Source organism: Ciona intestinalis, chromosome 5 (assembly GCF_000224145.3).
Source record: "Ciona intestinalis chromosome 5, KH, whole genome shotgun sequence".
Taxonomy (NCBI): Eukaryota; Metazoa; Chordata; class Ascidiacea; order Phlebobranchia; family Cionidae; genus Ciona; species Ciona intestinalis.
Genome location: NC_020170.2, coordinates 1,977,524 through 1,992,242, shown reverse-complemented (window position 1 = coordinate 1,992,242; position 14,719 = coordinate 1,977,524). Strand labels below are relative to the sequence as shown.

The window sequence follows — 14,719 nt, the reverse complement described above, 5'->3', positions numbered from 1 at the left end:
TTACAGTAACATGTAAATTTTTATTTATATTCTGTACAAAAACAAAGTTTTTCTAGGATATTAGTAAGAAAGTGTATGAAACCTATAGTTTAGCCCAAAACACTACCAAACCTTTCTTGGTCTACCCTACTTCTCACAGCTTGACAGATCAAAAACAGTTTAAAATTAAGTTCATTTCACAATTTCTTCCAGCGTAACCAAAAATGAAACTAAAAACACAATAAAACAACCAAAGTGTTTAATAATAATATCTCCAACTCAGCCAAATAGTAATGTAGCGTATGATCGTTGTAAAAAGTTATGATTTACTGCAGGATTTTTAAAATGAAAGAAATAGCTGCGTATGGAATGAAGTTGTATTTGTTATAAGCAGCTTAAAAAGCAATTACAGTTGTTACGTTTATCAACACATAATACAGTATATCAGTAGTGTGATATAAACTTGCCTAACTTAAAGAAAAATTAACAAAAAAACAACTGGTCTACAATTCATCTTTGACATATTGTGGAATAAGTTCTTTGACACGATCGACAAACTCTTGTTTTTCTAAACAACCTTTACATTCTTCACCCCAATCCATAAGGATTTTCTTCAATTGCTTAACGCGCATCTTGTTCAAGTTTACATTTTTCCAATCAATTTGTTTCTCTGTTTGTAAAGTTCTGTTAGTAAGTGATTACTATCCCAATAGAGACAAGTATAATGGCAGAAATATACATACGTTCAGGAATAAATTTAGCCATTATCATGATTTAGGATCTATGATGATGTTTATTGCTCACCATATCGAAGTTCACAAATTTGCGCGTCTTTCTTTTTTAATTTTTCACAAATTTTCTGTGGTGGCAAGTGGTAGCTGCAAGGCTTTGTGACTTCTTGTAACAACCCAGTTGCAGCATCTTCAGTCCCTCCAATGTAGTAGCACTAGCAAATTTTAGTATTAATTATTTATATCTAAAATACAAGGTAACTAACAAGTAATAGAATAACCCAAATACATAATATCTTTAGCTACACATGGGATGTTAACCAAAACTTTGTTTTCGTTTATTTCAAGATCTCTATTCTAAATACGAAATAAACCAGTTAATAAGAAGTCTTAGATCTAATAAATATTTTAAAATAGCTTACAAATCTGTTCTCTTTTCCTCTTGCTTTTTTGCAAACTTCTCTCAGTTTCTCATCAATAGATTTTAGATCACTAATGCCTTCTTTACTTAAGGTGTCTTGAAACTTTGTCAAAAACTTTAAGCAAACTGAAATAAACGTAGTGGTAAATATCCATGAACTTTGATACAAATTATGAAAATAATACATTCTGAACACCCAGCATCTTACCTTCACATTCAGCTTCGTCTTTACTATTAACTGGGAGAATGATAAAGAGAATGGCAACAAAAGAAATAAATAAAAGTTCAGTATTGAAGAATGAGTTTGCCATAATTGCAAATCAGTAATCTCTTATATAAGACACTCTTTAATCAAATGTTAAACGAAGTTGTCTCTTCAAGTTCGTATAAAACGCTATATATATTCAGTATATATTGGATACTATTTTGCTCTCTGAAACATCTGAAAATATGAATTTATCACTTAAAGGTAGGTGTCTAATAATAATTTACACCTTTGGTTTATTAAACCCACTACAGTATGCTTTATTAGTTATTATGCCTATACTGACACAGCGCCCTCTGCTATATATTTATACCACAGGGTAATCTAGGGTCCATTAGACGTTTGCTGTTAGAGATAATATACACAGTAATCACAGGTCACTGTTATGGTAGCTTATAGTGTAGCTTTGGCTACGTTGCCTTATATTTGGCCACCTGTGATTGGCTGTAAAAAGGAGTTACGCTTATGATTACATAGATGTCCCGGTTTTCATTAACAGCATTGACTTTTGTGTTCTCGTGTCGCTTTTTTATTGCTGCTGATCAGGTAGTATGCCATCGATCGCAAACAATATTAATTGATATAAAATGAGATAAACGAACATATATTTTAACGACTAACAGAAGGTACATAATTCTCAAACTGACAGCTCAATCCAATTTCCGAAAATAACGTTTTTAGTTCTTCGGTAGAAGTCAGTTCGAATACGTTAAATTCGTTTAAATGTGACTCCCGAGCTTCGATCGGGCATAACACTTTCATCATTTTCTCCTTGCACGGTTGGCCCTTTGAATCCACGTCGATTTTCTGAGTTTTAATACGGTGTACAAACTCTTTTAAATTAGAGGAATAGCCTTGCAAACCAATAAAAATAAACCTTATATAAAAAGCTACGTATCCGTTTATATTCAGCTCTGATGTCCACGATTTCAGCGTCTTTAAATACTTGCTTTTCGATCGCATATGATCCAACTGAAGAAGTGTAGTAAAAAGTAGTTCGTCTGAAATTTCTGATTTTTTCGCCGTCGCTACGTCCGTCTGTTTGTCCATCACCCAAGAAATAACATTAAATAACATAGGCTCCCCTAAAAAATTGTTTTGAGTCAAGTAACTTTCAAGCTCTGCTTGCAATTCTGCACGTTGGGACTTTGTGTGATGTGGAATCAATACATGTACCAAGGGAGTTGTATGTGGGTAATTTTTTGTTAAAATGCACTGGAATTTTAATCCTTTTACAGAGTTGAATATTGTTAGTTTAACCAGATCTACAGTCCTCTCTTCCACAGTAAATTCTCCATCTTGGCAAAATATGGATTCAAGCGACTGTAGTTCAGCTTCAACAGAATTCATGTCATTACCCCTAACCTAACACTGTTAAAACAGATTATACAAGGACAAAGCAAATTTAGAAAAAAAATGTAAAATTTCCATTTTATTACTATGTGGTAAGTTTACTAAATATTACAACTGAAAACAATCTTGAACTTTAATGCATATTGAAAGAGCAAAACAACAAGTCTACATTTTAGCAGATTAAACATTTCAAGTTGCACAATTTAGTCATTGTATGGGATGCTTGGTATTCCAACACAAAATAACTTTATCCATTTACTGAAAACCATTAGCATTAAATCAAAACTCCTAGTTATAAGTCTTTGATGGCATTTTCTATTTCCTCTTTTGAAAATACATGAAACTTTTGCTCCTTGGTTACTGTGGCAACTTCAACGTTGGTAGAAGTAAGTTTCTCTTCCATGACTTGTTTAAGAATGGTAAGTATAGACTTCTGTGCCTCTTCAATCGTCATTGACTGGTATGTTTAAAATGCAGAATAATTATGATTAAGATAAAAATAGCTTAATACAGATGTTATTACAACCTAGGGTTTTAAAATAGTGGATTTTACATTTTAAACTGCAATATTTAATACTCAAAAAAGTAGTTGATTTTAGACTTGGACTTGTATATTTAAAACTTGTGAAAAACAAAGTAGAATTTCATACTTGATCAGGTAAGCAATCAAAAGAAAATATGCTTCTATATTTTTGTCTGGTTTATCAGTATGAATGCGGAAACATATAAACTAAAGCTGTACTTTGTGAAATTGTTCTTCAAGTGATGTTTGAGCACCTTCTGATGCAGAGCCAATTGCTTTTGCACTACAACTGACAAATGTACCAGATGGGTCCAAATGATATAGTTGAGGGCCAAGGCCTTCATCATAACCAGCAAATAACAAAGCAACTCCAAATGGTCGACTCTAAAAAATTATAAAAGTGATCGATTAAAATAAGTACATAGGCGTAATGTAAGGCCCTTGGGGTACCTACGGACTGAGGTAACATGTGGTTCTAACTTTGGAAACACAAGTGCCATTGTATGTTTCAGCACTTCAGTTTTAAGCCGAAATTATCTTTACCTTGACAGTATTTATCTGTACCAACAGAGCAAAAAACATACTGCATTTACCAGATTAATCAATGAGTATGTTTGACAACTATAAGTTTTACTGTTAAGTGTATTTTACCAATGTAAGGTTTGAAGACTACCCATTTGCACCAAACACCAACTGTCCCTTTTTACAGAGACATACATAAAAAATATTGTTTTTAATATGTGTAACTACAATAATAGTGATGGTACCACAATCCAGCATTAATACTGCACTAGTGTACTTACCATAGCACCAGGTTCAGAATCCTCCTCACCAAACTGAAGAGCAAGGTTTGAAACAGCCTTTGTAATACTCTGAACTCTCATCTTTTCATCAAATGTGAACCAATGATTCTGTATAGAACAAACTATTTTTAGCCTATACTTAATAATATTAAGTTAATATTACCAACCAACAACTTATTATGAGTCAATGAGTGTAACCTTCTTTAGCAGTTTATGGCTTGTGCAATAATATGTAATGTAACTGGTACTAGTCATAACCAAAAGCAGGATATAACACTTGTCATTTAGTGTAACTGTTTTGAACTTTGTTTTTTGACCTTTCTAAGTCGAACAGACCAAATAAGGTTCTTTCATTCAACTGGTACAATTAAACAAGCCAAAACACAGAAATACATACAAAATAAAATTTAAACAAAGAATAAATAAGTTACCTGAGCTTCAACTCTGGCACGATCAATCATTGTTTTGGAATCAGCAATTAATCCACTCATTGCACAACCTAAAACCAACAGGATTCAAAATCTTAATTTTTCAATGTTTAATAAATAAAGCAACACTAATATGTAAAGTAGTTTTAAGTGACAATAATATGTAGTGTAGTCTGGTGATATACGATCTCTATGTTACATAAGCCCATAAATATGGCCATGAACCTTGATCGTTCTCTTCCATTCTAACCAGACATGATATAAACATACAAGACAAACTAGAAATAGGAGTATAGAGACTAACTACATGGTGTTAGAAGTGAGATGTGAACACACACCTTCATTTAGACTGCAGACATTAGTACATAATAATTTGCTGCAAATAATCGTGTTCTTTAAAGCAGTAAAGTCTATTTGGTAAAATCGATAACACAAAAAAGCTGTTTTGGTACGTAACTGAACTAGTAATGCTCCTTACCAACATGAGTGTCAATTTCAAAGACTTTTTCGATACTGGATGCTTCAATCAATGGGGAAGTTATTCGCTTTTCCACAGCAAGTACAACTCCATCAGCAGTTTGAATTCCAATTGCCGTTGATCCAAGTTTAATTGCTTCAATGGCATATTCTACTTGGAAAAGTCTCCCTTCTGGTGAGAAGGTGTTTACACCTCTGTCGTACTCAGATCGTGTCATAAACATAGTAACGTTTATATAAGATAACAGCAAAAAGAAGGAATTCTGTGTAAGGTATATAGGTAAATACGTAATTATAACGAAAGGCTGACTTATCATTTGAAAACAGAGGGAAAAAACAAAGACACAGCTTCAAATTAAATAGGTCAGTACAACAAATAACGGATAGAAATAGTTGTTTCTCAGTACAAATACAGTAAACAGCATGACCAACAAAACTTCAAAAATTGTGCGAAACACCACCGTCATTTTGCCAGAAACCAGTGTTGCCAAACAAAAAATTCCCGCAACTTAAACAAAGGCACATACCACATAGGCTACTACATTTTTAACAGGCCTTAAACATGAGCTAGGTGGTGACATTACTTTAAAACTAGAGTCTGTGTTTATATACAGACTATAATTGAATATATTACCAGAACACATTCGTGTGGGTATAGTATAAGGTAAAAATGTAATAAGATTTAAATTTAACTTTAATTTAAACTCCTACAAACTTTAACAAAAGCATTTTTGGTAGAAAAATTCTTAACGACATGCAAAACAGTATCGTTCCGTAGAAAGCGAAATTTGTGAAAAATGACGATGCTAAATCAATACCGCTAGAGAGCAGTAGCACACCAGTCGGGTTACTGATTCACGCGGCGCTGCGTTATAGCTGTGACTTTGCTGGTGGTAGGTTAATCTGTAAACCAACACCTCCTTCCCTAAGTAAACATTGAAATGAAGGATTGGCACAAACGACGTAAAGAGATTTTCACTGATTCGTTTATCTAGTTTCTTGCCAAGCTGTCAGTTTCAAGTGATATATTTTAATTAACCCCCAAACCAGACAGCAAAACCCAAGGCTTTGCTCCCTGAAAGCCTATTTCTAAGATTGCGCAACGACTGGTGATTCACCGTGCTAGCTCGCCGGAGCAATGGACCGTTTTATGGAGACAGACGTGAGCCTGATGATAAACCGGTGTTCAGCACTTGAGTATAGAGACGCTAAACAAACACGGTTAACTTATCAACTGCTATGATTCATGTTGCAGATCTATCACACTTTCTATTATCGTCCTACCAGTCTTGTGTTTATAATCTGAAAATTCTTTGTATTACAGTCACTAAAACTTTAAACCAAAACGAAGGTTCTAAAAATAGAAAGTAAACATAAGGGTACGATAAATGATGATGACGAACAATTGGATGTGGTGTGTCTGGCTGTCTACTTTTTGTTCAATCAGTCTTTTGAGATTTTGGGCAAACGGATGCGATAAAAGATTTTTCGCTTTTTGAATAATATTTGTCAGCCTACCCGTAAAGACTCAGATTTTCTCAATACCGCGCTGACCCCTAATTAAATGATTCATCCTTCATATTCGTTTTACTGTTGCATTTATTATTTCTTCTGCAAATTACTCTACTTAATATAATATAACGCTCTATATAACTAATGGTTAATTTTTAACCAGTTTATTCAGGTATGCTGAGCACACTTGTGAGTGCAACGAACGAAGTGTTAAATATTTAACTAACGCGAACCTACACTATGTACACAGTTTGTCACGAAGGGATATTATACACGTTTATTACATTGGCTTTGGCAAATACGATGCCAGAATCCCGTAGGTTAACCATGTTTTATTGGGGGTCAAATTACTTATATCTAACACATAAAACTGTTAATGTTATTGCGTTATAACGTGGGTGTATACCCGTATGCATCATTCGGTCTCAAGGAACATATATTTGATTTTCTATACTATAATTTTGTTAAGCACGCGCTAAAGACTAAAAAACAATATTTTTTTATACGGTGCATATTCATAACATAGTTCACCAGGTTGGGGTAGGATGGTACATGCTCTTGTTATTTTATAATCCCGTTTTGAACAAGGAACATATACAGAACTTATACCCGTATATATCATTACGACTCTAAAAGATCGTTAATAAATATTAAAAAGAAACTTTAATAAAATATGGGACACTATATGTGTCCATGTGCTAACCGCTAGCGGTATTTATTTTACCTTGCCCTACTACTTACAGCAAAGTGCCAATTATTAAAAATATATTCAGTGTCATTTTTTTAAACTTCCGAGCGTATTCGAGTTTTGGTTTATTTACAAATTATATTGCATTATGTTATGCTATTTTAAGCCTTTTTTAAATGTGTTTATATTTAATAAAATACTAGGCTATATTTATTTAGCAAAACATATAGGTTATAGGGAATATATAGGTACGACTTTTCGCCACGCTGCATGCTTGTAGGTATGACTTTTACATTTATGCTGCACTTAAAACATAACCGGTCTGCTGGAGCCTTATGCGAAGCTAGATTTGGTAACCGTGCACCTAACTATAGCTTTTTATTTGCTTGGATTTCGATTTTAATTTTTACTCTAAATTTAAAGAAAAATCGAGCTGTTTTCGAACTCGCTGAACGTGGGGCAGCTGTATTTAAAATGAGATTCGCAATATTAAAAATATATAGTTATAAACAATGTAAGCACCTGCTCTGGTGAATAAAACCCCGCATGTGAGGTTATTTTTACAAAATCCGTTTACACAAATGCACCAAACACATCTATTTGTTGGGGGAATGCATCAGCAGTCCAATTACCAAACATAAGTATTTAATCCACGGCTATTATTCGATAAAAAAAAGCTTAGATTTCTCTGTTATATAAATGACGCTTGAGGTGATTCTTGGACAATCTTGACATTTAAATAAAATAGATTTCATTTCTCACGAGAAATCAAAAACAAAATTAAGCTACATCATCGTTATCATAATCACAAACTAAATTTACATTTTATGATGAAATAATTGAGGAAAATGTCGCTACAATTGCTTTAATATTCATACAATTTACACAGTTGCCGATATACTTCTAACTATTTATATCCTTTAATTGTTTCGATTGCCCGGATTTTATTAAACACAAGTTTAATTAAAATGATTGTGATTAGCAAGAGTATGTACGGAGGTCAACTACATATTATGATCAGAAACATACGATTTGTGGTTGGGTAATACCGCTGGCAACTATGGTTGGGTTGGGCTTTGATAATTGCTCTCATCGCGGTTTTAAAGCTACCTGTTTGTCATTTTTTCAAACTTGGATTGGGTATAAAGTACTGTGGGGTAAGATGGATATACCGCTAGCACATAATATTTCATATGTTCCAATCGTGTTTTTTAGAATTACCAAATTTCTGTGAGGATACGGTCATATAATTATGTGAATATTTTTTGTTTGTTACCGAATCAACAACAAAAGAGAGTGAAAACATGAACCATCTTACCCCAACCCACTATACTTTAACGATTTTTTATTCTGCAAATTTAAATTATTTTCATACAGTATATGTCTTTAAAAAATAAAGCTATTTATATTTTAAAGATTATGATTTAACGTATACCATTCTTTTAATGATTGACGTTTGCTTAATTGTAGGTTTTCGTATGGTTGGGGCATATGTTATTAAACTTTGAGTGTCAACTTACTTAAAAAATAATCCGATTACTGGGACATGACTAAGCGGGGAATTCTGTCACCACAAACATGAAGTTTTCAATTCCAACAACAAAACACTTTTGTTCCGAATTTTTATAAAATTCCTTGAAAAGACTTTTTCGTAAAAAGGGTTTTGTGGTTTTTAAATTTTGTTTTAAAATACAGCTTTTCTGAGAAAAATAGAGTGTGACGTCACAGAGGAGTCAACATATTTGTTACCTCTCCCTAATGACGTGGGTAGTTGGGGGTTGAATGCCGATCCAATTACCGGCATTGTGTTTCGGGTCAGGTAATGTCTTAAATTGGTATTTGATGTAATGTAAGGTTGCCAGCAAAACACAAAATGGTGAAAGCTTTGACCTTGTAGAACGTAACAGGCAACGATTTTTCGTATTTTCACATGTTAGTAGTTGAAACAGTTATATAGTAGGGTGGGGGAAGACGGGACACTTTTTCATTCTTTTTTCTTGTCCCATTCAATAGTAAACAGAAAATTCAAACAATTATCAAGCCGTATCCTTACGACTTCCATAGACCGTTGTTAAATGTTTAACACACGATTAGGATGTTTGAATATTCTTTGTTAAAGGTGTCCCATCTTCCCCCACCCTACTATATTTTGCTTTATACGGTAAAGGCTTTCACCTTTGTATAACGGTAACTCACTAATAATATATTGTAGATATAGTAGGATGGGGGAATATGGGACACCTTTTTTATTATGTTTCCTCGTCCCATTTGGTAGTAAATAAAAAATTCAAAGAATTATGAAACCGTATCCTCAGGACTCCCAAGGACCGTTGGTAATATTTTAAAACAGGATCAAGGTATTTGTATATTATGTGATAAAGTATCCCATTTTCCCCCGTCCTACATTTCCTTTTCGTGTTTTAAACAATTAGCAAAGAGCCATGGGACTACAATCACTACACTCTACAGTTATATACTTTCTAAGTATTACTTGTTTACTAACAAATGGAACGAGTAAGAGAATGAAAACATGGCCAATCCTACCCCACCCCTTACCCATAAAGTCTTTGTATACTTGCCATGGCCTATTGGCCACCAATCAAAAATCATCATCAGACATATATAACTGTTAAACTTACATTTACTGCAGAAGAAAGACCTGTCAGGAACTTTAAAACGGGAGTGACAAAACATACGTCATCGTTCATCAACCGACAATAACTGGGAGAAAGAAACAGGATGTTAAAACTTAACTTTATAACAAGTATAAATCAAACAACACATTACATAACTGCTAATTAAATTCCGATAAATCATCGCTAAACTGCGAGTGGGAGAAACTGTGTGAAAGTGATGAAATTAAATTTTCTCGGTTGTGTAAAATGTCTGTAACAGCTGGACTCGGTACCTTGGTATTAGAAAGGGATTTTAATGATATACTCTGACGACAATTGGTCATGAAAAACAAGTTTAACGAAGGAGAATGGTAGTACGAATTTCTAACATATGTGGTTTTCGTGGTTTTAAAGACGTTGTTTATCGATTTTTACAGCGAATTACGTCGGAAAGAGTCATTTTTTTCTTAGGGGCGACTTACTTACGAAGAACAAATGTAATTTATCATTTTCTTTAAGCCGCATTTTTTCATGTAGGCTTGTTGTGTGTAAAGGGCATTTCTTCAATCATAATCGGTAATTGTGGCGAAACAACAACTCGTGAGAGTACTGTATGTTGTGATTGTGATATCACAGGGTTGACACTAACGTCACAGTGGTACAGTAGACTGAATTAAGCGCGTAATCGAACAACACTTGGTGACTCTCCGCACGCAACCTTTCAACGGCCAATGTTTTGATTCAGAATTCGTCTATGACGTCAGAAAAGACGAGATTCTTTCCGGTTGGTAAAGTGTTTTGATTCTACAGTTACACTGAGAAAAAAAAAGATGAATTTTGTTTTCCAAACCGCTATTTTTAATAAAATGATGTATTTCGTGTCTTTCGTAATTGCTGAAAACCACGCAATAATGCCAACTGTTGCGTAGGTCAGCATAGGTTATGACGGTATTAGGTTTGCGCAGTACAAAACAAAGGTCGAACGATGTTTCGAAACCTATTATTCCCGGCCGCACCATACGCGTTAAAGCCGCGCTGAACAATAGGTCCCATTCATAAAATTAGCCAACGAGCCCGGCTTGTTTATATTACATGAGATAAGCAGAGGGCGTATCGCATGCGATCTGCACACAAACACATACAGCTACATACGCGAGTAAGACACGATAATTTCGTCAAGCTACATGCAATACTTGCACCTTATATGGTCGGCTGAGTTTTTCTGCTAAAGTTTTTGTCATTTGTTATAATTAGTTTCTTATTTTTGTCAAAGCCTAAAGTTGCGGTTTTCCGCTAAATGATTTCTAGCTTTAAAGCAACATACAGTAGGGTGGGGGAAGACGAGACATCTTTAGTACATTGTATTCAAACATCCTAATTGTGTTTTAAACAATTAAAAGCGGTCTATGGGAGTCGTGAGCATACGGTTTTATAATTCTTTGCATATTCTTTGTTCACTACCGACGAGCAAATAAAATAAAAAGGTATCCCATCTTCCCCCACCCTACTATATCTCAAAATACTGTGATATTAGTATGTTTTTTCATGTATGTGTAACATTCTGAAAAACTGCCCGTTTTTGGTAAGCCTAAATGCACATAATAGCAGCTCGCTGCAAAATGCGAATTTTAAACACTGTGATCACAGCCCATATTTATACCATAACACAACATTATAGTCACACAACAAACACCAATAAAACAGCAAGTCGTATCCGTCTCCATAAACCGCGTTCATGGCACTTGCTCCATATTAGACCAAAAACTAAACACGTCAAATTTAGCGACACTAGTCAGCCAAGCCTTAGATCGTGACTGAATGTTGCGTGAGTCTAAACCAGTTTTGTCACGGTGTGTGACATTACAGTGTAGCCACTGACGTTGGGGAAATTGCGGTCAGTTTTGCTTGGGAAGTTTTCACCGGCACGCAACTGCACGCGGAATGTAGTATAGAGGCTTAACTTCAAAAAAATAAATACGCAGCAATGAAAATATACATTACGTCGGAAATACCGGGTGTCGTATAAAGCCCGCTTCACCCTTTATGCCAAGTCACGGCCCGATGACATAATTTATCCGCAATCTGGCAATTTCCACTCAATCAACGGCTCAGGGTCGCGTGTGGTCGTTGAGTTAGATCCGAAAAAGGAAAAAAATGCGTTAAAATCTTTTTTTGCCAGCAAACTCTCCAAAACATAATTTTTGCTAATTTGTGTCCACACACCTTGCCTGTCCTACTCAACTTCGACCAAATTCCTTAACGTTCATGTTCCAATGCCTCCTCCGGGATCAAAGGTTAAATCAATGCATTTGGGATAAAAGTGACAACAGTTCTAGGAACCCCATTATATTTAGATTAAGGAGAATACACATGTATGTAATACATGCCAACAATCAAAACATATACTTGTTTAACCCCCCTACAAAACCACCACAGATTATATAAATCCATATCGGCGCTTGTTTTTTTGTGAACGTTTTTCCAAGAAAACTAAACCGACAACACACAAGACAAGATGATTACGACATGTTCAACATATTATTATGTTTAAGTCAAGCTAATATAGGCGGACCACAAAATTACAAGTTTTAACCCGGGATTGTGAAGGGATTTTACATGAACTTTTTAACCCAAAATTTTAGGGGATTTTTGTATGAACATTTTGTCTTGACGTTTTTGTTTAGGACAAAGTAATTTTGGGCGCAGTATTATGATTTGAAAAAAAAAACACACCAAAATGGGTGTAAACGTATTTTGAGGGAAACCAGTCTGTATTTTCGTCATGCTGAGAACACCCAAAGAAATATCACGTCCAGTATATAATGGTGGGATTTCTATTTCAATATTCCGGTATAAATGGATGAAAAATAATATTGTACGTCGAATTATTAATAGCTTTTATGCAAATAGCTTTATTTGCGTTTTCTTTACCCCTAAAAACCCTTATTCCAGCATAGTACAAATGAAAGATATATATATAGTACTTTGGGTAAGATAAATCCATATATTTTCTGAACCTAAAAAACGTATTTGCTGATCGTGTTTTTAACAATTACCAAGCAGGCTATTTTACAGTCGCTGGGCTGCGGTTATATATAGAAGGGTGGGAAAAGATGGGATACCTTTAGCACATATTATCAAAATGCGCTGATCGTGTTTTAAACAATTAACAACGGTTTATGGATGTCGTGAGGATACGGCTTTATAATTCTTTGAATGTTCTTTGTTTACTACCAAATTATACGAAAAAATAGCATGAAAAGGTGTCCCATCTTCGCCCACCCTATACTGTAGTTGTCTTATTATTCCGTGTTTACTGTCAAACGGGACAAAAAAAGAGAATGAAAACAATTTCCACCCTACCACGCACTTTTAAACGAAAGCACGTGTATACGCTTAATTGGGGCATTGAATAACGAACCACAATCAAAACAGATGATCGAGGCTTACATAACACTAACGTCATTATAAACCCCAAACAGACGGAACCAGAGACATGTTGTTGACATATATGAACCACGCCATTGCATTTTACGTAACCTTGTTTTCATATTAGGAATTTCATGTATTTTGGGGTAATCATGGGATAATAAAGATCATAAAAGCGCGAGTTTTGTTTTTATAAGATTCATTTTCGAAATAACAGAGTGACTGAATTCTGAAATTTCAAATTTAACGTTATAAAAAATTAAGAAAAGCAGTAATACCTCACATGAAATAAAAAATAGCGAATTGCAAAAACTGTTTAACCAGAAATAACATTTTACAATAAATAATAAGAAATTTAAAGTGTGCTAATTTTTAACGTTTTTGGCCTTCAAGGTCACAACACGATTTTTTGACAAATATAAAAGCACATCTTTACTTATTTGATTTTCTTGTACTTAAAAACCTTAAGCCACGAATTATTTTGTCAACTGTGGTCGGATTTAATCAGAGGCCTTGGTTTTAAGCCAACAGCCGCGGTTTTGGATTAGCTGGAAATATTATGAACGTGTGTGTTTAAAGTCACTCAACCGATATCGTGGAACACGCTATACATGCCACGAAATTAGCATAAACAAAACATTTTCTCCTTAGCGTGTTGGCATGTGTCCCCTTTACCCCATATACTGTATACTTCTATTTTCACGCCGATTCGATCAGAGCTGCATGAACAATTTATAAAGGAGTGATGGAAACACGATAAGTACGTGCCGTGAATCCTTAAAACCTAATTAAAAGTCCACGGGGTCGTGTCGAGGTCCAACGCCGCGAGAACATCGTATATAAGCACGACCTTTCCGCATAAACGCCGTCGGGCTGATTTCTTATCACGTCGTATCGAACTTACATCACCCTGTCCTTCGCACGCGAAGGTATCACAGTGCTCCCATAAACTGTTCCATTTTGAATACAAGCATCGTAGACGTTTGAAATCGTGCAATCCGCGCACTTCGTTTTTTCCAGGAAATTCAAAACATTAAAGTGTTATCTCTATCTGTTAAGTTGTATTACCATACACTTTAAAACGATAATACACCCCAGACATCGAGTCATTACTTATATGCTCGCTATGTTCGGATTTGCTTTTACTGGTTACGTAATCGTGACGTCACGAAGCGAAAGGCGGATAGGTTAACTTGTAATTATGAGATTGAACGATAATTATCATACGCAGCACATACCATTAATCAAAATCATTCGAATAACAAATTCAGGTCGACATTTCCTAACATATAGGGTGAGAGGAGATGTGACACCTTTTGCACATAATATCCCAATATCCTGATCGTGTTTTTAATAATTAACGACGGTCTATGGGAGTCGTGAGAATACAGTTTAAATTTTACCTCTGTATTGGGGTATTTGAAATTTACAACACGGCAAAAATATAAAAAATAATCCAAAAAGTCATTACAACGAACAGACGGACTTAACCGCT

The 14,719-nt window shown here is 34.7% G+C and overlaps 3 protein-coding genes across 3 annotated transcripts; all 3 read right to left on the bottom strand.

Moving 5' to 3' along the window:
- Positions 1–165: 165 nt before the first annotated feature.
- LOC100178512 (mesencephalic astrocyte-derived neurotrophic factor homolog) lies at positions 166–1,605 on the bottom strand. Its single transcript, XM_002127295.5, has 4 exons — positions 1,340–1,605; positions 1,133–1,257; positions 784–925; positions 166–649 (listed from the first exon to the last, which is right to left on the bottom strand). The coding sequence occupies exons 1-4, from the start codon at positions 1,440–1,442 to the stop codon at positions 483–485; spliced, it is 537 nt and encodes a 178-aa protein (XP_002127331.1). The 5' UTR covers positions 1,443–1,605; the 3' UTR covers positions 166–482.
- Positions 1,606–2,005: 400 nt separating this feature from the next.
- On the bottom strand, positions 2,006–2,746 carry LOC113474266 (RWD domain-containing protein 3-like). The gene has a single exon (XM_026834643.1). It carries the CDS (start codon positions 2,744–2,746, stop codon positions 2,006–2,008), a length of 741 nt encoding a protein of 246 aa, XP_026690444.1.
- A 23-nt stretch (positions 2,747–2,769) lies between these two features.
- On the bottom strand, positions 2,770–5,399 carry LOC100176195 (proteasome subunit alpha type-5-like). The gene is made up of 5 exons (XM_002127263.4): positions 4,982–5,399; positions 4,507–4,574; positions 4,076–4,183; positions 3,492–3,656; positions 2,770–3,206 (listed from the first exon to the last, which is right to left on the bottom strand). Exons 1-5 carry the CDS (start codon positions 5,295–5,297, stop codon positions 3,042–3,044), a joined length of 822 nt encoding a protein of 273 aa, XP_002127299.1. The 5' UTR covers positions 5,298–5,399; the 3' UTR covers positions 2,770–3,041.
- Positions 5,400–14,719: the final 9,320 nt, after the last annotated feature.

What these genes read in the sequence shown, in the direction of transcription:
- LOC100178512 (XM_002127295.5), bottom strand. Translation starts at nt 1,442, where the DNA reads ATGGCAAACTCATTCTTCAATACTGAACTTTTATTTATTTCTTTTGTT. An exon ending in AGACGAAGCTGAATGTGAAG is followed by an intron (nt 1,258 to 1,339) that starts GTAAGATGCTGG and finishes CGTTTATTTCAG; the next exon opens with TTTGCTTAAAGTTTTTGACA. An exon ending in AATTTGTGAACTTCGATATG is followed by an intron (nt 650 to 783) that starts GTGAGCAATAAA and finishes CTTTACAAACAG; the next exon opens with AGAAACAAATTGATTGGAAA.
- LOC113474266 (XM_026834643.1), bottom strand. Translation starts at nt 2,746, where the DNA reads ATGAATTCTGTTGAAGCTGAACTACAGTCGCTTGAATCCATATTTTGC.
- LOC100176195 (XM_002127263.4), bottom strand. Translation starts at nt 5,297, where the DNA reads ATGATAAGTCAGCCTTTCGTTATAATTACGTATTTACCTATATACCTT. An exon ending in GTGCCAGAGTTGAAGCTCAG is followed by an intron (nt 4,184 to 4,506) that starts GTAACTTATTTA and finishes TGTTCTATACAG; the next exon opens with AATCATTGGTTCACATTTGA. An exon ending in TTGAAGAACAATTTCACAAA is followed by an intron (nt 3,207 to 3,491) that starts GTACAGCTTTAG and finishes TAAACATACCAG; the next exon opens with TCAATGACGATTGAAGAGGC.